This window comes from Labeo rohita, chromosome 8 (genome assembly GCF_022985175.1).
Source record: "Labeo rohita strain BAU-BD-2019 chromosome 8, IGBB_LRoh.1.0, whole genome shotgun sequence".
NCBI lineage: Eukaryota > Metazoa > Chordata > Actinopteri > Cypriniformes > Cyprinidae > Labeo > Labeo rohita.
Window position 1 is genome coordinate 16,727,866 of NC_066876.1, and position 24,519 is coordinate 16,752,384.

Sequence of the window (24,519 nt, forward strand, 5' to 3'; positions counted from 1 at the left end):
AAGTAAATGACTGTATTATCTTTATTTAGAAAACACAATACAAGGATATACACATTAAACAACAAAACTGTTACAGTACAAGTATAACCAATTATTTGCAGCAGTGCCTTCAGTCTGTAAGGTTACAAATCCGGAAACAACTCACCAGTCCTGTGTGGGCTAAACTGAGCTGAGTAGGTGAGGTACAGTCTTTCAGATGGCACATATGACACACATCTCCAGTGTGGAATATTAACGAGCATTTCAGGTGATCCCTGAGTAACACAACCTCCTCTACCCCCAGTACATTGGTCCAAGATTTGTGTGAATTTAATAACTGACCTCTAATATTTGGACATTAGAAACAAGTGCTAGTCCTTACCAAAATCACATCAAATCAGTTTCAAGTTGTTGTGTTTGTACTTGATGAGTGAAGGGAAATGCACAGGCAACTACCACTCTTTTACATTCTTCAGATTTCAAAGGCCCAGTGAGACTTTGAGCAGCTCTGCCATTTGTTCAGTCATAACACCTTCCTCGTCTGAACAGGAGCAAAAAAGTAGTAATTAAAGATTCTTCAATTTATAGTGAAAGACCAGATGCATGACAACAACTGATAGTAAAACTACCACAATGAAAGTCTTAATTTTATGGCAATAAACTCATTGGATTATCCAAAATAGAAATTAATCAATGATTTATTATATATATACACCATTTTGTAAACTGATAGATTATGTATGCTGAAACTCACCTCCATCAGTGGTCATGTCCTGTTCCAGTTTAAGCTTCTCCTGTCCCACGCGGAGCATGCAGGCCTCAATCGAATCTCTGCTGATGAGCTTGATTACCTGCACTGGTCTGTGATGCAGATGCAAATACATTACCATGAACCAGGTTTCCTTCTTTATAGCGATCTGAATTTCCTTTTGATTATACTAACCTGGTTTGCCCCATTCGATGACAGCGGTCCTCTGCTTGTTTATCATTGAATGGATTGCAATCAATGTCATGCAGAATCACTGTGTTTGCAGACGCAAGGTTGATTCCCTGCCCACCAGCCCGGGTCGACAGGAGGAACACAAAGATCTCAGGATTTGTATTGTATTTGTCGATGAGACCAATCCTAGAGAAGCCAAGAGGGTTAAATTAGATCTGTTCAGTCAGGCAGCTTCCTTCTTGAATGCATTTAGTAAACTTTTGGGACACCATACACAAGTGTGGGCTGAACAGTGGTGATTCATTAAATGGTAATACAGTGGATTCTGAATCTAAATGACTGTTCAATTGCATTTCATTACTTGAAAAGCAACTGAGGATAGTTAGTCCTAAATATCAAATCAGAGTTGAGCACAGTAAAAAGCAAGCGACATGAGGTACTGAAGAAGCGAACAACCTAAAGTCATGCTCACCTCTCTGCCATGGGAGTAGAACCATCCAGTCGAACAAACTGATGGTCAAGGTGTTTGAGCAGAATCTCCACAATGTCCAGCACCATAGTGAACTGACTGAAAAGGACAACCCTATCGCCCTTGAGAAAAAAGGTGGCCGTTTTAAACATCAGAAACAAAACACAAACTAAATTCACAATGACTCATCAGGAGACTGTTAAACAAACCTTTTCTTTGAGCCTGGTGAGTAATTTGGTTAAAAGTGCAAACTTCCCAGAGTCTAAGAGGAGTTTTTTTTCCAGTTGAAAACTGCTAATGGAGCTGTACTGCTGACATAAATTATGCAGCTCAAAATCAGACATCACCTCCATGTCCTCCTGGATCAGTGCAGGGTTGGCATCAAAATGTGTCGGCTCCTAACATAAGCAGAACCATATCAGCTTAACAACAGTATGCAATACAGCAGTGATTCTCTGTCATCATTTACTCACCCTAAATTGTTTTAAACGTGTATACGTTTTTTTTTTTTACTTGATGACCCCAAGTTATTTTGAAGAATGTTGTAAACAGTTGCTTGCCCTCAACTGACTTCCATATTGAGTTAAAAAAAAAAAAAAAAAAAATACTACTGAAGTAAAGTCAGTGAGGATCAGGAACTATTTGGTTACTCATTCTTCAAAAACTATTCTTGTGTGTTCAACAGAGGAACAGAAACTCATATCAGGTTTGGAACAACTCCAGGGCGAGGACATTTCACTTTCATTTTCGGAACAAATAAGCTCCCAGGGCTGGATTCATGATAAACTATTTTGTTTTTAAATGCACAGTTCAATCTTTATTATTCAGCCTGCTTTACACATTAATCTCCCAGTTCTCACCTTAAGCATGGCTTTACTCATGGCAGCCAATTTGTCACTGGTGTAGTACTGGCGGTGCAGCAGCGGATGATTAGCCATCTTTCTCAGCTGCATCATTACATTGCAAAGCTCCCGCTCTGAGGACAAAGACAAGATAGGAATTTTGTGACAGATGAACGGAGTTAGAAAAATGGTTTTCAACATTCCCACTTTGTTATTCAGATCCTCCAGCTTAGAAGGAACATTTTCTTGACAGCCCATGTATAATTTGTCAGATAAATCTGAATACGACAAAAAAAAAAAAAAAATAAATAAATAAAAAAAAAAATAATAAATAAAAATGCAATACTTCTAGACAGCATGTTAGCAAAAAAGGACAGCACATACTGTCTCCATTCGGAGCCTTCTTGAGTCTTTTGAAGAGTTTGTCATACAGCTTCTGCTGGGCGTCACTCATGGGACACATCTCAATATTCTCCACTTTTGGCGGAAGCTGTTTCAACACCTAGAATGACATTTGTAAAGCCAAACAATGAGGATGGGCAAATAAATAAATAAATGTAGGGGCTCCTTGAGATCGGCTCAGGACATCCCTAGTAATTTTCATTACAGAGGACTAGGGTTGTCAAAAGGTACCGAGTTCGGTACTTTCGGTACTGAAATTTTAAAAACGTCCATTTCCCGTTCACATTTGTGCGCTGTTGAGCAGATTTTTAAACATCGCTGATTGGCCATAGTGTTCACGCGCTCAACAGACATGACTGTGATTGGCTACAATGATAAGCGATTCATGCTCCTCACCGAGCGCTCACATATAAGCACAACCAGAGCGTTTTAAAGCCATGTGTGTCAGTGGATCCCTAATACATCTGCATATAGACTGATCCGCTGACAGACGCGGCTTTAAAATGCTCTGGTTGTGCTTATATGTGAGCGCTCGGTGAGGAGCGTGAATCGCTTATCATTGTAGCCAATCATAGTCATGTCTGTTGAGCGCGTGAACACTATGGCCAATCAGCGATGTTTAAAAATCTGCTCAACAGCGCTCAAATGTGAGCGGGAAATGGACGTTTTTAAAATTTCAGTACCGAAAGTACCGAACTCGGTACCTTTTGACAACCCTACAGAGGACAGAATGTAGATAAAATTTACTTTAATGGATTACTATTTCTGTGAGATATTCTCAGGTAAGGAATCATATCATAATCACAGTGAGAAAAAGGAAACAAAAAAAAACAAAAAAAAAAAAAAAAAAAAAAAAACAAACATCTACCTCACTCTTGACTCGTCTCAGAATGAATGGCTTCATGATCAGTTTGGCCTGTGCAATTCTGTCCTTGTGAAAACTGCTTTCTTCCTCTGATGACCTCTGAAACCAAGCAGATGGGCAGAAAGTGAGAAAGCATTCAGTCTATGTACATAATGATTACTGTGTCCTTAAACTGGATAAAATTAGAATATATTTTTAGGAGATGGCACTCAAGTATTATAATTAGATGATATCTGTGCACTGGCCATACCGTAGAGAACATTTTAGAGATCTGTGAGGTGCTGCTGGAGAACATGGAGGGCATGATGAAGTTTAAAAGGGACATGAGCTCCAGCAAGTTGTTCTGTAAAGGTGTTCCAGTCAGCAGCAATCTGTGCTCAGCCTGTAGATGACAAACACAAATGTACAACCAAGAGGTACAGATAAATACAACTTTCCTACCCCCCTTTTTAGAAATCATTTCATAAATTAGCCCAAAAAAGAAAGAATGACAGTGAACAGCATTTCTTTAAATCAGGAGAGTCAATCCTGCTCCTGGAGGGCCACTGTCCTGCAGAATTTATCTGCAACACCAATTAAACACACCTGAACCAACTAATCAAGGTCTTACTAGGCATACTAGAAACTTCCAGGCAGGTGTGTTAAGGCAAGTTGGAGTTAAAATCTGCAGGACACCATCCCTCAAGGACAGAGTTTGGACACCCCTGCTTTAAATTGGATTTACAAAAATGTTTACAATACAGAAGAGTGCTTGTACTGACATTGATGGCCATGAGGTGGCGATAGCGTAAAGAGTTCATATTTTTCAGCATGTGGCCCTCATCAAACACAGCGTACTTCAGCCTCAGCTTGCGGAATAGACTGCGGTCATGGTCGTTCCCTATTGTGAGATTGTAACTAATACAGATGAAAGAAGAAAACAACAGGCACGTGTTAACTCCACTGAATACAAATGACTTTTATAAATACATAATCAGTATAACAATATAGAAGTACTGTTATACAAAATGGTGCGCCATTTTATACTTACGTGGATACTATAATGTTGAAATCAACCACACCACTAAGGATGTCTTGTCGCAAGTACCTGCGGTCTTCCACAGACCCTACAAGCATAAACACAAAAGAATAGAGAGACAAATTCTGTATTAACATTATTTTGCACTGGGTTCTGAGTAGAGCTGCAGCTCTTGAAAAAAAAATAACAGAAATAATAATAATAATAAAAAATAAGACCAAAAATAAAAATAATTAAGAAAGAAAGAATAAAAAACATGTGGTATTGATACACAAAAAATTGACTGGCGTGTATATGCTACGCGATGGGTAGGATTAGGAATTTTTTGTTTTTATTTGACATACTATTTATATGCATTTTCATGAGAACAGACTCGAATGAACAGATGAAGTCACAGCTCTAGTTCTGAGACCAATCTAGGTCTGTTTCCAATATAGATTAGCACAAAACTTTTTTTTGCTTTATTTTACAAATGTTGATAAAAACTATTGTGAAATGACAGCATTTCCATTAACCAGTGTTATGTGACTAAAACCACATTACAACTTTTTTTTTCCTCTCACGATAAGTCATGATGGTAGCATGTTGGTAGGTTCAAGTATAATCGCAGCCACCGCACTAGCCATTATTTTTAATCGGAAAGTGATAAAGCATGGATGGCTTTAAGTCAGTTTATTCTCACACTCAAGATTTTATTGAATAATAAAGGAAACGCAGACGTGCATCTTTAGCAAAGCAGCGCGGAGAGCATTAACTACAGTGGTTGCGTACAGCATCAGCGGCTGTGTCCGAGCCATAATAGATGTGTACAGTGTAAATAAAGGGTTATTCAAGGATCAGGGAAATGAGCGTAAAAACGTTTCATTGGGCATATTTTCAATTCACAATGTCAATTTGCACAACTTGAAGGGTAATGGAAATGCAGCTACTGAAAATGTGGGATTCATTTTAGAATTTAAAGGTAAAGTTCACCTCCAGAACCAAAACAACCTTCAGTCGACAAGAAAATATGTTTCTTGTGGAAAACATTTCAGGAATTTTCTCCATATAATGGACTTCTATGGTACTCCCAAGTTTGAACTTCCAAAATGCAGTTTAAGATTAAAAAGCATATAATTTGTCAATTTGTTTAAAAAAATGACCAACAGTTTTGCTAGATAAGACCCTTCTTCGTCGGCTGGGATCATTTAGAGCCATCTAAAGCTGCATTTTGGAAGTTCAAACTTGGGCACAAAATTGAAGTCCACTATATAGAGATAATACCTGAAATGTTTTCCAGAAACATAATTTCTTAATGATTGAAGAAAAAAAGACAAATTATCTGTGAATTTTTGTTCTGGAAGTGAACTTCTTTAAGTGTGCTTCCATGAAAACTAACTTACCATAATAAATAAGAACTTTAAGACTGGGACACCAAAGACCCAGTTCACGAACCCAGTTATCTGCAAAAAGAGAAATGCATCAAAAACATCTCTATAAAGACAAGTTTATATGCTACACTCCCAGTGAAGCGTCTCCTACCCAGTGTGGATGAGGGTACGGTAATAAGATGAGGGCCCTTGATTCCTTTTTCATACAAATGAGCCAGGAAAGCAATGGCTTGAATAGTTTTACCCAGCCCCTGTGGAAAGATCAAATAACTTATAACCAACATCTGTGATAATAGTCCTTATCTTAAAAACAATCAGTATCCTTCTTGGATTTCACACCTTTGAACTCAATATGACAGTGACTCACCATTTCATCTGCCAGGATGCCACTTAGCTTGTGTTGGTGCAGAAGAATCAGCCACTTTAAGCCAATCAGCTGATACGGTTGGAGTTTAAAACTAACAGAAGACAACAACAAGAATTATTAAAAAAAAAAAAAAAAAAAAAAAAAAAAAAAAAAAAAAAAAGACTAGCATAATCTGACATCCCATACATGTATAATGAGAATAGATAAACTCACTTGCTGTTCAGGACTTTGGGCTGCTTCATGGAGCCCATGCCTGCTTCTATAACCTGGGTAACATCTTTAGTCATTTTCTGTGCAATCTTCTCACATCTTCCCATAAGGTCTCTAACCACCTGCCTCTCCTTGAGCACGACCTTACAGCCATGTACCAGATCTATAGACAGACCATTATCCTTATAGAACTGCTCTTTCTGAAAGGAAAAGAAACAGAATTAGCCTTTATACCTGCATGGCTCACCTGTCTTGTCTAACCAATAACCACCTCTGAGAATTCAGTGCATAGAATGGTTTGTAATTTCCCCATTTTGTTAGCAAAACATTTCAAACTAGTGTGTCAGATTTTAACACCTCATTTAAACAATTAGATACAACTGTGCTCAATCTGTCAGCGGGCATGAATACAAATCTGCCAAATATGAATCACTGCCTTCACAGCAAAAAGAACTAATCTCCTTTGAGCGCTTTAAAATTGAACCACAACAATATAATTCAGAGTGACAATTAACATGGCAGCGCAAAGTGCACACATTAGATTCTTACCACATCTTTCCAAGTGTTGAAAGGCCTCAGCGAAATGATCTTCTGGGCTTTTTTGATTGAGCAGCCAGATATTAGAGCTAGCTCATCTAGGGAAGCCTCTTGAAGAAACTGAATGATCTTGTCCTGGAGATTTGTAGAGATGCTGTCTTCATCCTCCGAGTCCATATCATCAGAGATACTCTCAACATCACTGTCAATCTCCTCTTCTTCCTCAGAGGCACTGTCATCATTTAATGGCGATTCATTGCCCCTCTTCCGCTTAAAGGATCCATTCTTGGTGGTGATTTTGCTGACTGCTGGTTTTTGTGTTTTTGGAGTAGACACACTAGAGACTTTTGGCATGGGAGACGGTGCCGCTGTCAGCCATCTAGACAGGCTAGACGAGCTGTCAGGCTTTTGTGCGCTTTTTTTCCTTTTTTTCCCTGGAGTGAGAGGATTTTGACTTTTGTTTTCTCTGATCTTCTGGTGAACTTGTATCTGAATTTAAAGTGATAACGCATGGATGGCTTTAAGTCAGTTTATTCTCACACTCAAGATTTTATTTTGGACTGTTTCTGAAACGCAGTAATAATCACCTGTTGATGAAAACACAAGCAGTGATCCCAAAGCATTCTCATAGTCCCAGTCATGCTCTCTCAGGACATCCCTCAGCACCTGTTAGAGAAGTTGAAGACACAAACTCTCAAGAACATTCCTGAGCTCTTGCATCAATATAAATTTAAACTTTAAGCCTACCTCTTTTTCAATATCAGGCAGTTTTTTCCTCATCTTCTTCAACAGAGCCTCCTGCCTCTCTCTGCTTGGCTCCTGACTTTCCTCATCCTCAGAATCTTCCTCCTCCTCCTCCTCCTCAGATTCTGAATCTGACCGCTAATTCAGAGTCAACAGCCATTTAAAAGGGAGTTCAACACATTAAGATGATGTTGGTTTAAAACATTGATTCACTGATCACTCACCACAACTTTTCTCCTTTTCTTTGGCTGATCGTTATCATCTTCACTATGTCCCCCTTTGCTTTTCCATCCGACTATATCTGTATATTTAAAATATTAAGTTTTGCTTTAAATTGTTATAGTGTTGTATCTTAATGTTAAGTCATATTATTAATCTGCACAAAAGACAGTGCATAAAATATTGCTTAAACAAAAATGTTTGTCTGCAGAATGCTGTCACTGAGATTTAAAAGGATAGTTCACCCAAAAATAAAAATTCTGTCATTAATTACTCACCCTCATGTTGTTTAAAACATGCAAGATACTGTGGACGAAATCCGAGAGCTTTCTGACCCTGCATACACAGCAAGGGTCCTAACAAGGTCAAGCCCCTGAAAGGTGCCAAGAACGTCTACAAAAGTCAAATGTGACATCAACTGCAACTTTATGAAGTTACAAGAATACTTTTTGTGCAAAAACCAAAAATAACGACTTTATTCAACAGTTCTTCTCCCCAGAGTTACCATCTACCGCCATTATCAAGACACATGCGTGGTGCTGCTGGTGTAAAACATGTATGCGCTACACCTTGTTTATGAGCAGAGGAAAGCAAGGGCATGCAATGCTCTCGATAACAGTAGCAGAAAGCAACTCAGAAGAGAAAAACTGTTGAATAAAGTCCTTTATTTTTCCCCACAAAATTATTCCCACAGCTTCATAAAATTAAGGTTGAACCACTGATGTCACATGGACGATTTTGTTGATGTTCCTGGTACATTTCTTGAAACGTGGTACTACCCTTGCTGTCTATGCAGGGTCAGAAAGCTCTCAGATTTAATCAAAAGGATCATAATTTGTATTCCGAAGATGAACAAAGGTCTTACGGGATTGGAACGACATGAGGGTGAGTAATTAATGACACTTTTCGTTATTGAGTGAACTATCCCTTTAAATCGATGGCTGAATACAGACATATATAGGACTGTTTATTCTGTATGTATATTTAACTATGCAAATAATAAAAATAGCCTTACTGTCATCTCCATAAATCATCAAACAATGCGCTATAGCCCCTTCCAGTGTGCTGGTGCTTTCAACTACCTGTCAATATAAAATGACACAATATGATAAAACCCACAACGCTTTATTAAGTATTGATGTTACATCACTGAGAAACGCATTACCTCCAGTAGATCTTTCTTGCTCTTCTGAGGGAACATCTCCATTAGTTTGATGATTTTGTCCTCCATTTCCTTACTAATCTGGTGCTTCGACTCTGATGTTGTATCCCTGTGAAATAATGCATGTTATCACTCATTACAGATGCAATAGCGTGTTTAAATGTGATCATTCAAATAGTTGACAACTCTCATAATATAACCAGCAAGCTTGAAATCTATAGAAAATGTGTGGAGCAGCAAACGTGTCTAAGAGAAGACGTGCTACAGCCTCACTTCTGACAAACTCAGTCTCACTTACTTGCCCATCTTGACAACTTTGTCATCAGAGGAAACACCCTCTAATACATGTTTTGATGCCTTGCCTGATGCACATCGACCATCTGGCTTTCTTTGATGGGCTGGAAACAAAAATCAAGAATGAATCAAGACATTTTGGCATACAACATCTTGTGACTACATTCTTGCAAAATGACAAGGTACTAATATGCTGTAAATGGGGTTTGAAATAACGTTAAACAACAATAGAAATCAGGTTATTTCGTGAATTAGCATCAACCCTAAAACCAAGGTGAGAAGAGAAACATCTTCCCACTGGTCACCCACACTAAGAACATAGAAATGGGTTTAACATTACAACTAATGTTATAATATAATACAAACACGCAGTCCATCTCTTACCAACATAATCACAGATTAAAACAAATGCGTTTACGGCACCCAGCATACTGTCTAGATAGAAAACTCACTAGGTATTGAGAAACATCCATCCATTATGAAAGCTAAACAAAGCCCGGCTGGGAAATGGCAGCTTTTTTTTCTTACCCCGTTGATTCTCCTTATCCGAGTTGGATCCGTCCGACGATTTACGGTGACTGTCGACTGCATTGTCCCTTTGGAAACGAAACCGGTCTAGGTTGAAAAAGCTCATTTTAATCTCAATATTTTCCGTTATGGGAATCTCGGTCTCACGCGGTCTTATATCCGCCGGTGACGCTCGCACATTCGATAATAAAAGCTTCAGGACAGCCTCATAATCCCATCGATATCTGATACAAATACAACACCGAGCTACGTAAGTGAATCGAGTACAAGTCAATTAAATATTTAAGATTTAAATTCTTGAAAAATGGCAGTACAATTAATTCTCGATACAGCGAATAACACGTTCCCGCCACCGGCTGCCAATGCGTCACTTCCGCTTTTAAGCCAATAACAACACAGCGGCTTTTTCCCTTTAAATGGTCATTCACGAATATTAATATTAAACTGAACGATTTTACAGTTCCAATTATTTAAAGGAAGGAAGAAGTATATATAATATACATATATAGGCTATATAAATGTATAAATGAGGAGAACTAAATACCCGATAAATGTTAAAGATAGACATAGATAGACAGTCTATAGATGCAAAAAAGACGCTATCATAAAACTTTCGGAATACTTTTGAAATAATTTGAGTTATTAAAATCATCAAAGGCTCTATGCACATACTCTATCTTAATATACTAAATATATTGAATTTTTAGCAATAGCTTTTCAGTAAGATTAATGGTGACAGAGGAAACCACCTTGATAAATAGCAGTAATTTTAAGAATAGATATAGATTTAACAAAAGTTAAATGTGTCCAGAATAGTTATCATAGTTTTAGTGACAATAACGTAAATTATAAACTAAGTATGAAAAATATCCAAAGTTGAGATGTTATTGGATTTTTAGCAAAAAATAAATTTGTACCAAGGGGGCGTTTTGCCCCACAAGGTGGGGTAAAATGCCCCCCAATCTGACAAAGCAATTTGCTGTATACGTTTACAGCAAAATCAGAGTACAGACAGTTTTATCTCAAAATCAAAAATAATGTAATTGATAATTATGAATTACAAAATTATAATAGCCTATTTGACAAATATGGTTAGCTGATGCTAACTGGCTAGCTAACTAGCTACCTGATGCTAACTTAAGGTCATTTTTAAACATTAAGTCCAAATATTTTTATTCAGCCACCTAGTTAGAATACATTTGATGAAAGACAAAGGATTATGTTCAGAACAAAGTAACTACCGTAATTAAGCCATGTCCCCGTAGGCATTTTACTCCGCACACTAGGTTTGAAAAAAAAAATAAATAAATAAATAAATAAAATAAATAATAATAATAATAATAATAATAATAATAACAATAATGTCATTTTGAAAATGTAATTATATATATTTTTAATAACAAATACTCCCTATCTACAGGCCTTACTATTCTGTGATCTACAAAACAAGCTTTAAAATACTTTTTTTTTCTTACTGCAGACAATTAGATAATTTACTGTGAAATCTGTTTTCTCTCAGGTACATCATGAGTCTAAGCTACATGGTGAATACTTCTACATACTCTTGTGAACAAAGTCTAGCAGCAACAAAAATGTATTTTGATTTTATCTACTGGTCATTTTTACGAAAAAAACTTTTAGAACTTTAACATTTTGACATTGCACAACATAGTTTATATTAACATAATCACTCCATCCATCCACTAGGTGACACACTTGTACAAAGCTGCAGTTAAATCTCTTGCCTATCCGTTAAGGGGCGACAAGGAGTCTGTTTCTGTTTGAAGGAGCATAAGAATCCTTGAACAGACTGGCAACAGGTTCTCAAAACCCTTGTCACTAAAACGCTTACAAAGCTTTTGTGAGATTTTTTTTTTTTTTTTTTTTTTTTTTTTTTTTTTTGAGAGTGCATTTTTCACACATCACCTTCCCCCTGCCATTTCTTAAACACCATTTTTTATTCACTTGCTTATTTATTTACGAAAAATGTAGAACCTATTTTTATTCATAAACTAACAAATGTTGTTGCAATGGATTAAAGGAGAATACTTTTATCTCAAAATCACCCAGATTAGAGAATATGATTCCAAACCTGTGTTTGGATTTCAAAGAGATTTCAAACATAGATCATATTTCATATCAAGTCAGATCATATTTCATTCTGCATTTCCACAATCTAACTGGTTACTTTGACATTGGAATCTGAGTTAGTGGAATCATCCGGACAAATGTTTAGAACAGCAGTACAGGCACGGACTATCTGATCATTGTTATTAGTATATTAGATTTTCAGCAAGATGCAAGCTTTTCAATAGGATTAATGGTGAATTTATAGAGCGAATTATTATTTACCTTGATAAACAGTGGTATTTACAAAAGGAGTTGGCAGCTATCCAGATATACTGTAGAATCAATGTCAAAAGTACATGTACGCAGTATGCAGTCCTGAATTGTGCTGAGTATTCCATGCCGCCACTCTGTCTCCCTTTCCTTGTCACTATGGAGATTCCTATAACTTACACTAGTGCCATGTACACAATGGGCACACTGACATTGAGTTTGATCAGACTCCTGACCCTAAACAGCAGGGAACTGAATCAGGGACCCCAGTTAGTTTTACTGCAGTCTCACTGGCACATTAGCAAAGTAAAGATAGCTGCAGTAGATAATGTACTACAACAAAATGTGTTGAAATGTTATGATAATGATATTGTGCGAGTCCCAGTGATGTTTATGCAAACTTCAAAAGCAAAATGGACATTAGCGATGACCAGACACCATCCGTGCGCATTCTCATCAGCTTACTGTGACTTACATTACATTAAGTGCCTGACATCCCAAAGGAAGTTTGAGGGATTGAGCTCAAGGTTGACCTACCATCCTTGTGGACTTGTCACTTTGTCTGTCACTATCCAGTCGCCATGGCTCCCTGCTTGTCCGAGACCCGACGGCGGCAGGGAGTACCTTATCACCGTGGCAACATGTCTGCGATTTGGCTCCTTCCCACCCCCTAAAACAAAATACCCGCCCTTTCCAAATGGCAAGATCATCACAAAATTAATTGCCATTGTCTCATTCCACATTCATTAGACATTATCCAAGAGCTGTCAAACAAGGCTTGCAATTCTAGGATGGACGAAAAGTGCAGAATAATTATGATGATTTATGATTGGATAACTTGGTACAGCTGACATGATACTGGTTGTATTAGATATAATGTATACGGTAGCCACCACAATGAGCAGAAGACTCTTTAAAATTACATTGCATGGTTTAAAAAAATTGTCTCTGGAGAAAAGTTCAAATGTTTTACAATTTTTTGGTTTTAAAACTGCATGAATTCTGTTATTTAGAATAGCTTTGACCACACTACATATGAGAGGACCCGCTAAACAGCAATGTGCTTTTTGATAGAGTAATGAAGTTGAAATGCCATCCTGTCAGGTCAATGCATCATGTTTGTCAGGAATGGATTACCTTCTACTATGGGAAAACTTAGGCTTGAACGTGTGTGTGTATCTACAAGCAGTAAATGACAATGTCTCCCTGCGCCACAGCTAGAAGTCCCACCCTGGCGGGTGAGGTCCAGGGTGGTGCTGCTGAGTTTTTTTAATTAAATCAGCCTACAATGAGGAAGATGGAAGTGGAGGGAAGTCAGGGAAGAGGTGGGGGGGGGAGCTGGGGTTAGTGAGGGGGATCTGACCATCTCCAGGGTAAAGGCAGTGTGGGAAGAGAATGTGCTCCTCCTTGCTGTGTCTTCTCTTTGTGTCCCGCCACTTCTTATATACTGTGGGAATTCCCAAGGAATGAGAGGTGAGAGACACACACTTGATTTGAATCAAGTCATATCATATTGCTCTTTGATGCGTGTAATGAGCTCAGATCAGCTACTGCTATATTTGATTGAGCAGACTGACATCATTCATTCATTTTGCATACTTAAGTATTGACTTGTTAATGTTAGCAATGGACAGCTAAAACACTTTTTGTTTTGATCAGTGATTCAGCAAGTTCTCAATGAATATGTGGAATAATAAATAATTTATTAATAATAAAAATAAACATATTATTGTATATACGCATTAGGAATTTTCTGAATCACTGGTCGAAACAAAAACGGTTAATATTTTACATTTTTAAAATGAACTTAAAGTATAAAAATATGCGTATATGTTCCATATTATTATATTACTATTATATATTATTATTTTGAATTTTATCAAAAATTGCTGGTAAAATTATAATTGTTCATTTTTCATGCTAGTTAACCATGCATTAATTAAAAAAAATGTATTAATAAATGTTGAAATTAACATATTAATAAATTATGTTGCAGTATTGTTCATGTTAACTAATGTAATTATCTAATGTTAACAAATTAAACCTTATTGTAAAGTAACACTTTACTTTGTTAACATTAGTTAATGTATTACCTAACATGAACAAACAATGAACTATACATTATTAATCTTTTTTCATGTTAGTTAATAAAAATACAGCTGTTAATTGTTTGTTCATGTTAACAAACACAACTTTTGATTTTAATAATGCATTAGTAAATGTTGGAATTAATATTAACTAAGATTTTAAAATGCTGTAAGTATTGTTCATTCTTAGTTCATGTTAACTAAAGTAGTTATCTAATAAAAACCTATCGTAGAGTGTTACCAAATTACTCAATATTAATTAAAATAATGGTAACTCTTTACAATAAGGTTCCATTAGTTAGTTAATGTATTAACTAACATGAACAAACAATGAACAATACATTTATTACAGTATTTATCAATTTTTGTTAATGTTAATGAAAATACAGCTGTTCATTGTTAGTACGTTAACCCACAGAGCATTAACTAATGTTAACAAGCATAACTTTTGATTTTAATAATGCATTAGTAAATGTTGAAATTAACATTAACTAAGAATAATAAATGAAGAGTTTATTTGCAAAAACAGATAACTTAGGTTTTTTTTAAATGTCAAAAATCATGTTTTTTTTAATTATGTTATTATGTTTTTATTGTGTTTTGTGTTAGTTAGCTGTATTTTTTATTTTTTTTAGTTATTTTTACTCAGTAAAAACAACCCAACAGCAGATTGATTCAGATTAAGTGGAATGCACAATGAAAAAATGTAAGTTATGAAAATTGTTAAAAATGACTTATCTGTTTTTGCTAATGAACTTTTCAAATGCTGCAGTGGTATTGTTCATTCTTAGTTCATGTTATCTGAAGTAGATAACTTATGTTAACTAATGAAACATTTTATTTTTGTAATAAAAATAATTATTGACTGCTGCACATCACAGTGTCATAGATGTATGATATTGAAGTTAAAAACAGTAAGTTAAACACACACACACACACACACACACACACACACAAAATACTCTTTGCTATTAACCACACATCTTAAAAACAGGTACAGGATCCAAAAGCTCTTGGAGAAGTAATGATGACATATAAAGCATCAAGGCCCTCGCTCTCATTATTTCCCACTGGAGGGGCACTGTGATGGCTCGACTGGGACTATGATGCAGGGAACACACCCCTGCTGATTTGGACTGGTGGGGTCAGTCTGAGCTGGGACGGGCCCAGTGGGGAGGTGGTGACAGTCACAGTGGAGGAGGAGTAAGGAAGAAGGGCCCCACCATGGGAGTCGATGTCTGACATGACCCTTCCCAGCGTGGCCCCTGCAAGGTCTCCAGAGGCCATCATCAGGCTCTGGACTGGTCGTCATGATTCTCAGTCCTTTTGCCATGAGTTCTCCCTTTGTTCATCCACTCTGCAAGTGGATTTTATTGCAGTAGTGCTACTGTGTTTCTGATGTTGTCTTGATTTTAATGGGCAACAAGCCCATTTGATCAGCATCCAAGCCCTGGACCAAGATCATTCCACTTTTTATAATTATTAAAGTTTTCAGTACATAATTAAATTTTGGAATGTGCACCCCCGTCTGTGTCTTTGTGTCCTGCCACGTCTGATAAACTGTGAGAATTACCAAGAAATAAAAGGTGAGTGCGAACACCGGCTTCTGCATCAGCAGCACCACACGCGTACGTTGTGAATGCACTTTGAAGACTGTCACAGAAGAGAAGAAATTGTCAAATAAAGTCAGTATTTTTTGTTTTCTTTGTAGACAAAAGGTCTTCTTGTAGCTTCATAAAATTACAATTGAACCACTGATGTCACATTTTATTTTAACAATGTCCTTACTATCATTTTGGGCCTTGAACGTGTTAGTTGCATTGCTGTCTATGCAGTGTCAGAAAGCTCTGATTTCATCAAAAATATCTTAATTTGTGTTCCGAAGATGAACAAAGGTCTTATGGGTTTGGAACGACGTGGGTGTAAGTAACTGATAACAGAATTTTCATTTTTGTGAACTATCCCTTTAAAAAGCATTAGACAAACATTCAACTAATACATTTATCTTTGAACAAACATTCTGTTAACATCACTGGAAGAATGATTTTCATAACTTTGAGAGAACCTTGCTAGAACATCTGAGAATGTTCTCTGTTAGCTGGGTTAACACATTTTGCTTTATGTTTAAATGTTTAAATACATTCTGCAGATTTTCCCTGCATATCACTGTTAAACAAAGTTATTATATGGTAACTTTTTAAAGGAGAACTCCACTTCAAGAACAACAATTTACAAATAATTTACTCACTCTCTTGTCATCCAAGATGTTCATGTCTTTCTGTTTTCATGTCATAAAGAAATTATGTTTTTTGAGGAAAACATTTCAGGATTTTTTTCCATATAATGGACTCCAATGGTGCCCCGATTTTGAACTTCAAAATGCAGTTTAAATGCAGCTTCCCATTCCACATAAGAAGGGTCTTATCTAGCGAAACAATCGGTCATTTTTTTATAAGAAATAAAAATTGTATACTTTTTAAGCACAAAAGCTCATGTAGCACTAGCTCTGGGATGCACGTCCACGGCACTACATACTCAAAGGTCACGCGCGACATAGGCAGAACTACAGACCCAGTGTTTACAAAGCGAATGTGCAAAGACTAAGGAAGTGAAAGTAAACAGTCAAACGCTGTTTACAAACAAAAAGGTACAATGATGTCAGACTATTCTGAAGTTGTAGGAGAAAATGAGATGGAGTTTTTTGCCATATCCTACCTTTTTGAGTTGGAGTACACAGATGATGAACTTAGACGTGATTCCATAGTACGTAGCGTTGTGAACGCGCATCCTAGAGTCTGTGCTACACAAGCTTTTGTGCTTAAAAAGCATACAAATTTTTATTAAAAAAAAAAAATGGTGGATTGTTTCACTAGATAAGACCCTTCTTTTGTGGATGGGATCATTTAGAGCCCTTTGAAGCTGCATTTTAACTGCATTTTGCAACTTCAAAATCGGGGCACCATTGAAGTCCATTATATGGGAAAAAAAAAAATCCTGAAATGCTTTCTTCAAAAACCATAATTTCTTTATGACTGAAGACAGAAAGACATGAACATTTTGGAATGAAAAGGGGGTGAGTAAATTATTTGTAAATTGTTGTTCTGTTGAGTGGACTTCTCCATTAATGTTAATGCTAATCATGCCACATTTAATATCAATTACAGAACTACATTTGAATGAGTAAATGAGGACTGACACTCAACAAACATTCACAAACAACATGCATACTTACTGAATACTTGCTGATATCAATTGGTGCAGCTGTATAAAGAGCTAAACCTATTTTTTTACTATTATTTACAATTTGATTAAGTAGTTAAATTCACTTAAAAATATTGATCTACAGTCAAAATGAAATGTTTCAGAAGATAGTTTTAGAAGAAGAACCTGAACAATTCTTAAAAAGAACCATTTTTTCATAGTGTGAAGAACATTTAAAAAAAACAAAAAACAAACAAACAAAAAAAAAAACCCTAAAGAACCTTTTTCCACTATAAAGAACCTTCTCTGGAATAGAAAGGTTCCATAGAGCCTTTATTTTGAAGAGTGTATCTGTCCAGTAAGTTTGATATCCTGAATGGTCCTCAGTGTGTCCTGAACATGTGTATTGTGTTGTAGCTCTGTGATGTTTCCCTGGTTTTGAGGTGTGATATTCAGCCCTGCCCACAAACCTGGGAGAGGAAGCAGCCCAGACCCATTCTTTCTTTTATCTCATTGACACTGAGCGGAAAAAAAGAAATTGATGGACATGACAGGCGTGCTCTTGTGTAACCTAAGCTTAAACCCCACCCCCTTTACCTTCATCCCATTAACCCTCCTCCCTGTCAGTGATCTGATCAATCTCAAGGTGCGCTACGATTCTCCACGAGCGCGTCCACCTCGGATTCCCTTCTTCCTCCTCATCTTCCTCTTGACCTTTCTAAGTGACTCTGCTTTTCTCTCTCGCTCTTTCCATACCTTTCTCTTTCTCACTCCGTATTCTAAACCAGGGGGCCGTCTGGGCTGCTCCCACAAAGCCTCCACTGTGTCACCGGCAGCCTCTCTCCCTACGTCCCCATCCGCTACTGTGGGAGTAGCAGAGCGTGAATCAGAAAGGAGGAGCCACTTATCTCCAGCCTGCCCCCCTCTGCCTCACCTCCCGCTCCCCCTGCCTCTCAGGCACAAAGGCTGTGCCTCTTAACAGCGCACAATGATGCTGATCTGAAAGGTTACTTTGCTCCGTTCCCCCTACCCAGCCCCATCATCCTCCCCCTGCCTCCCCTCCGGTCGCCGGCCCCTTCCAGCAGCATGCATGAAAAGAAAGTCTAATGGCCGCTTGTTAGCCACTCCAGTGGCTGCACTGATCCGGCTTATCTGCCCCATCGGTTGTACCCGAGATGTCTGCATGAATGTCGGTGAGATTCAGGCCAGGGTCATGTTTTCATTCGCCCAATCGGCCTCAGGGCTGATAAGACAATTTGTCAGAAAGTAATCAGAGAAGGGGGCTTCGGCCATTAAAGTTCACCTGAGATGGAGACCTTGGAGAGGAGAGGTACCACACCTTGTATTTCTCCTCTTGCATTTTGAGTAGGCTACCTTGGGTCACGGAGTTCATAGGTTATTTTGGTTGCTTAGACATTGTGCCTTTATCTTCCTCCATTTCAGCTGATTTGCATTAACACTTAAGTTCTACTTGGGGTATCAGTGATGCCGGGGACTTTGTAATGGCTATAAAAATTAGATATTTTATCCAAAAATAAAAATCGTCATCTTTTACTCACCCTCATGTCATTCCTGACTTTCTTTCTCCTGCACAACACAGAAAGGTAAATAAAAAAGCTTTGTTTATTAAGGTTGAACCCCTGATGTCACACAGACTATTTTAACGATATTCTTACTACCTTTCTGGGCTTTGAATGTGGTAGTACCATTGCTGTCTATGCATCCAACAGCTCTCAGATTTCATCAATAATATCTTAATTTGTCTTCTGAAGATTGAAGGTCTCACAGCTTTCGTACGACATGAGGATGAGTAAATGACAGAACTTTCATTTTTGAGTGAACTATCCCTTTAAATTTGTACTTTTTGTACAAAACATTTATTTTTTGTACAAAAATGTGCTAATATTACAATAATTGACCCCAAACAAAGACAATTGTTATATTAAAAGCATTACAATGCTGGAAACGAGTCACATATCTAAGTGAAAGCCAACTTTGTGATTAATTAAATAATATCTGTCAAATGGATTTTTAATCAGGCACGTATTGCTTGTTGAAGAGAAAATAACAGGTTCTTTTTAAAATTACCATAATGTTTACGCATACATAATCAGGTTATTTCAATTAGTTTTCAATTAAATTTAGTATGAAAATTTGCTTTAATTACTGAAATAGTGCTTTTATTCAGCTCAGATAAAAACAATTATTATACTAAAAGCTCTAAAATATGTTGTGATAAAATATCACAAAAAATCTCTGTTAACAATAATAAGCTTACTGAAGAATAAATAAGAGGGTACTAGACACTGTAAAAAAAATCTGTAAAATTTATGGTAAAAACTTGCAGCTGTGGTTGCCAGAATTTTACTGTAATAATATGTAGCATCATTTTTACGGATTTAACCGTGTATTTTATTTACTGATATAATGTTAATATATCAACCTAATGAAGTTCTGAGATCTGTACAGAAGCTTTATAATACTCTGACAACCACCAAAAGCAGGTGGTGACAAAGTCACATGATGAACCAAAACTCATCACAAGCAGTTTTTTCACAAGTTGAGAAGGAAAATAATAACATAAGGTGCACAATGTCTTTCACATAAATATTAAAACAGTGGTAACACATAATTCAAATAAACATTAATTCAACAAGATTAGATGTAACATAGCCCCAATGAACATGATAAGAACTGAAAAAAAAAAAACTAAAAAAAAATATACATAGTTCTATTATGACAACTCTCAGAAGATTTTAGCATGATAATGGATATGACAACGTAATTGCATTTGGTCTTGGTAGAATAGATCTGCTACGCTGCTAAATTGCTTCTAATGTTGTTTATTGCTGTTGTATAGATTATTGCTGCTGCTGCTGCTGCTGCAAAGCAGGTACAGGAACTTGCTATTGCCAGTACATATGCCAATACCCCGCGGTGAGTATTTAAGACATACTGCTGATACAAATAGCATATATTATAACACATAGCAGCTCTATACATGTAGAGCTGGGGAGGTGGAGGGTTTCAGAGGAACTCTGAAAGCACGCTACGAAATGCTCTAGTGAATGCTAACCAGCCATTTAAATGTAAAGCAGCAAGCTCACTGGCTGTGTTTGCAACATGAACCAATCAGCTTGTGCCAAGTAGTTTAAAGGATTAGTTAACCCAAAAATAAAAATTAGCCCATCATTTACTCACCATCAAGACATCCTATGACTTTTTTTTTTTTTTCCAGACAAATGCAATCTGAGTTATATTAAAAATTATTCTGGCTCCTCCAAGCTTTATAATGGCAATGGGCAGGTGTTTCTCTTCAGCAGTCAAAAACGAGTACAGACACAATAAAGTGTGTCCATCCATGGAGGAGGCAGAACAATTTTTTAATGTAACTCCAATTGCATTCATCTGAAAGAAGGAAGTCATATACACCTAGGATGCCTTGAGGGTGAGTAAATAATGTGGTTATTTTCATTTTTGGGTGAACTAAACCTTTAATGCCGTGAATATCATCAGTTTCCGTTAATGACCCATTAGCCTGCGCCATCTAGAGTTTCATGACAGAACATAAAATGTGAAATGTAACACAGTTTTTTTCAATGTAAATTTTACGTTCCGTTTAACTTCCAAAAACTGTATTTTACCATAAAATTACATGAAATGTCCAGTGTCCGTTTTCACCGTATAGCAGGGGAACTTACCGTTAACCAATCAATAGGTTTACACTCTTTTACCATTAAAATCACAATCATTTTTAGGGTTATTCCAACTTTATAGGGACAAGGCACAAATTTGTTCCCTATTTACCACTAAAAAACTGCAGATTAGTACCTTGGTTTAATAATATGTACCCATAAAGTGATAGTTCACCCTAAAATGATAAAACCATTACAAACCTATGACTTTTTTCCTCTGTAGAACACAAAAGAATATACTTCGAGGAATTCTGGTAACCAAACATTTTTGATGACCACTGATTTCCAAAACAAAACACTGAGCCGTTTTTTTTTTTTTTTTTTTTTTAAAAAAAAAGCATAAAATAAAATACCCATAGCACATTCTTTAAAAAGCTTTCTTTACAGCTGTAATGTTCTTTTTAAAGCTTGCTGGCTGTGTTCTTTATGCCGCTCCCTCTCACCTCCTCTCTGATCAGTATGCCTCCCCTGTGGTCACTTTCCTTCTCTGGCCCTTAATCCAATCCTGCCAAGTCCCCATAGTCACAGTGGACCTTTGAATTTTCTCTTATACCCACGGAGTGCGCTCTTAATCGTCGGTTATTGCTCGCGATCAAATTTGTAGAGAGAGGGCAAGTCTTTAGTGATGTGATTTCGGGCACCCTAACCCAATCTGCTTCCAGAGCCTTTCTTTTACACTCTCCCTTTCATCTTGCCACAAAGCGATGGCATTTTAATTTTCATTCTCGTGTTACACTTTATTCATTTAGCCGGCCGTTTTTTTCTCGCCTTCCACACAGATCCAGGTTGGTATTGATCACTGGAAATGACATTATTTTCCTCAAAGGAATTGTAGAGAGTATGTTTTTCTTCGAGATTCTTTTAAGGCAGACACGGCTCTGGTTAATCTGAGCTGTGGTGAAGAAAAGACAAGCTGGTAATAAGTGTTTATGGATGTGAGAATGCTTCAATATGTGATATTGACTGTGTGCAATGTTGTTTCATGAGTGGTTGTGGTGTAAAAAAGCAGAAGTAGAATTTCTCTCTGATATTTTCTGGGTGAAACTATTTTATCAGTTGATTATTCTTTAATGGATACAAACATTTTTACACAAGGTGAAGAAAAACTACCTAAAGATACACAAGGCAGCATGTTTTACTTATATGTGCATTTTTGATTTTGTTTAACAAAAGACTGTTAAATTCCCTTGTTTCATACAACAAAATACATTATTTCTGACATTACAAAAGTAACTAAGCTCTTTGAGATCTCAATTAAATATGTGAGAACTCTAAAGAAAGAAAAACTGACATACGAACGTAACATTCTACAAGAAAAGAGGCTTATTTTTAAAGGTTTATCAATTATATCTCCTTCTAAAAAGGTGTTTATAAGTTAAAGTATTGCTCATAACCATCCAAACACTACCACCTTAGTCATTCTTCCCATGCCAGTCAGTCTACTAATTCAATCGTAGGTAAACAATGATTGATCAGATCTTCCTTCAGCCGCATTCCCGAACATGGATGTCTGGCGTATAGCCTGTGGGATCGGGGAGGAGAGACGGGGGCAGAGACGGCATTAACAAGCTTAATGAAACATGTCAGTGTGTTATTTTCCGCCTCCTGCCTTAGTCACAGCGAGTCAAAGCCCTCCCGCCAGGAAAGCCCATTGTTAGGATGCTGGATTAGCTTTAAGTCCCAGGAGTCCTGCTCCTCTTCATCTCCATCCGTCACTGTCAACACCCAAAGAGTTTTCACACACACATGCACAATCATACATTTATCTCTTGACCTTGCTGACATGCATTGGCTCGGCTCTTGCATAACATATTCTCATATACACACGTAGGTGGACGTTTGCCCATTAAGGCCAGCAGTGCATTCTGTCAGGTGGTCAGTGCAGGCTACGTCCTCTGTGGCAGCACCTCTCCATCCGTAGACAGGAACGGAGGGGGCTACGCCCCATGAGGTCAAAGTTCTTGACATAGGTTTTCACACAGTGGGCACAGGCAGTAATTAACTAGCTGATTGACAGGAGTATGACGGCAACAGGGAAAGGAGAATAAGCCGTCGCATCGCTGCCACAACAGATAGACAGTTGGAAGGCCTTAGTTCATTTTGCTGTGGACAAGAGTGACCCTCTGGATTTTGACCCTCTGTCATGAATCGCAAGTACAAATTCAAATTAATCCGCATCAGTTCAGTTTAAAGCATGTAATACTATGGTGTAGGCAGAGCTAGGTAGACTTACTTACAAATTGTAGTCTGTTACTGATTCCAAATTACCTGACAAAAATTGTAGATAGTAACGTAATCCATTACATTACACATTTGTGACCCTAGACCGCAAAACTAGTCTTAAGTAGCACAGGTATATTTGTAGCAATAGCCAAAAATACATTATATGGGTCAAAATCTTTAGGATATTAAGTAAAGATTGTGTTCCATGAAGATATTTTGTAAATTTCCTACCGTAAATATATCAAAACCTTTTTTTTGATTAGTAATATGCAATGCTAAGAACTTCATTTTGACAATTTTAAAGGCAATTTTTTTTTGCACCCTCAAATTCCAGATTTTCAAATAGTTGTATCTCAGCCAAATATTGTCCTATCCTAAAAAACCATACATCAATGGAAAGCTTATTTATTCAGCTGTCAGATTATATATTTCTCTATTTCAAATTGACTTATATTACTGGTTTTGTGGTCCAGGTCACTTTTTAGGCAATGTAATCAGACTACTGTTAGATTACTTTTAGATTACTTTTGACCTAACTTGTTTATCACATTGATTTAAATAGGAAAATCTTGTATCATATTGATATAACAATGCAAAAGACAAAAAAAGAAAAAAAAAAAAAAAGTAGCGTACATGCATGAAACTTTACATCAAGGTTTCCCAGACTGGGGTTCGTAAAGGAATTGCAGGGGGTATGTGAATTTAATGACACACTAATAATTAATTAAATCATAAAATTATAAAATTAAAATAAATATATTTTTTAAATAACACCAATTAAATAAAACACTTAATAATATATATATATATATATATATATATATATATAAAAAATCTAAAATATTATATATTAAATAATATAATAATATTTATAATATAATATAAAATATTATATATATATTTATGTACCTGCATGTCATTTGACCTTTACCCAACTTTAGAAAACCGTGAACAATGTGCAAATTTGATACTTATTCAAATTATTTTATTATTAGTTAAATTAAATTAATAATTTATTAAAATATTT

At 36.7% G+C, this 24,519-nt stretch overlaps 1 protein-coding gene across 1 annotated transcript; it reads right to left on the reverse strand.

The window, feature by feature from the left end:
• On the reverse strand, positions 1 to 10,316 carry smarcad1a (SWI/SNF-related, matrix-associated actin-dependent regulator of chromatin, subfamily a, containing DEAD/H box 1 a). The gene is given in 24 exon segments (XM_051117355.1): positions 1 to 520; positions 734 to 840; positions 923 to 1,105; positions 1,392 to 1,510; positions 1,598 to 1,786; positions 2,249 to 2,364; positions 2,615 to 2,732; positions 3,501 to 3,596; positions 3,748 to 3,879; positions 4,259 to 4,394; positions 4,528 to 4,603; positions 5,898 to 5,957; positions 6,037 to 6,136; positions 6,253 to 6,343; positions 6,466 to 6,662; positions 7,012 to 7,419; positions 7,421 to 7,488; positions 7,587 to 7,665; positions 7,747 to 7,881; positions 7,968 to 8,044; positions 8,978 to 9,044; positions 9,128 to 9,233; positions 9,423 to 9,522; positions 9,947 to 10,316. Coding segments are annotated over 24 exon segments (2,928 nt in total). The 5' UTR covers positions 10,053 to 10,316; the 3' UTR covers positions 1 to 458.
• Between the last annotated feature and the right edge of the window lie 14,203 nt (positions 10,317 to 24,519).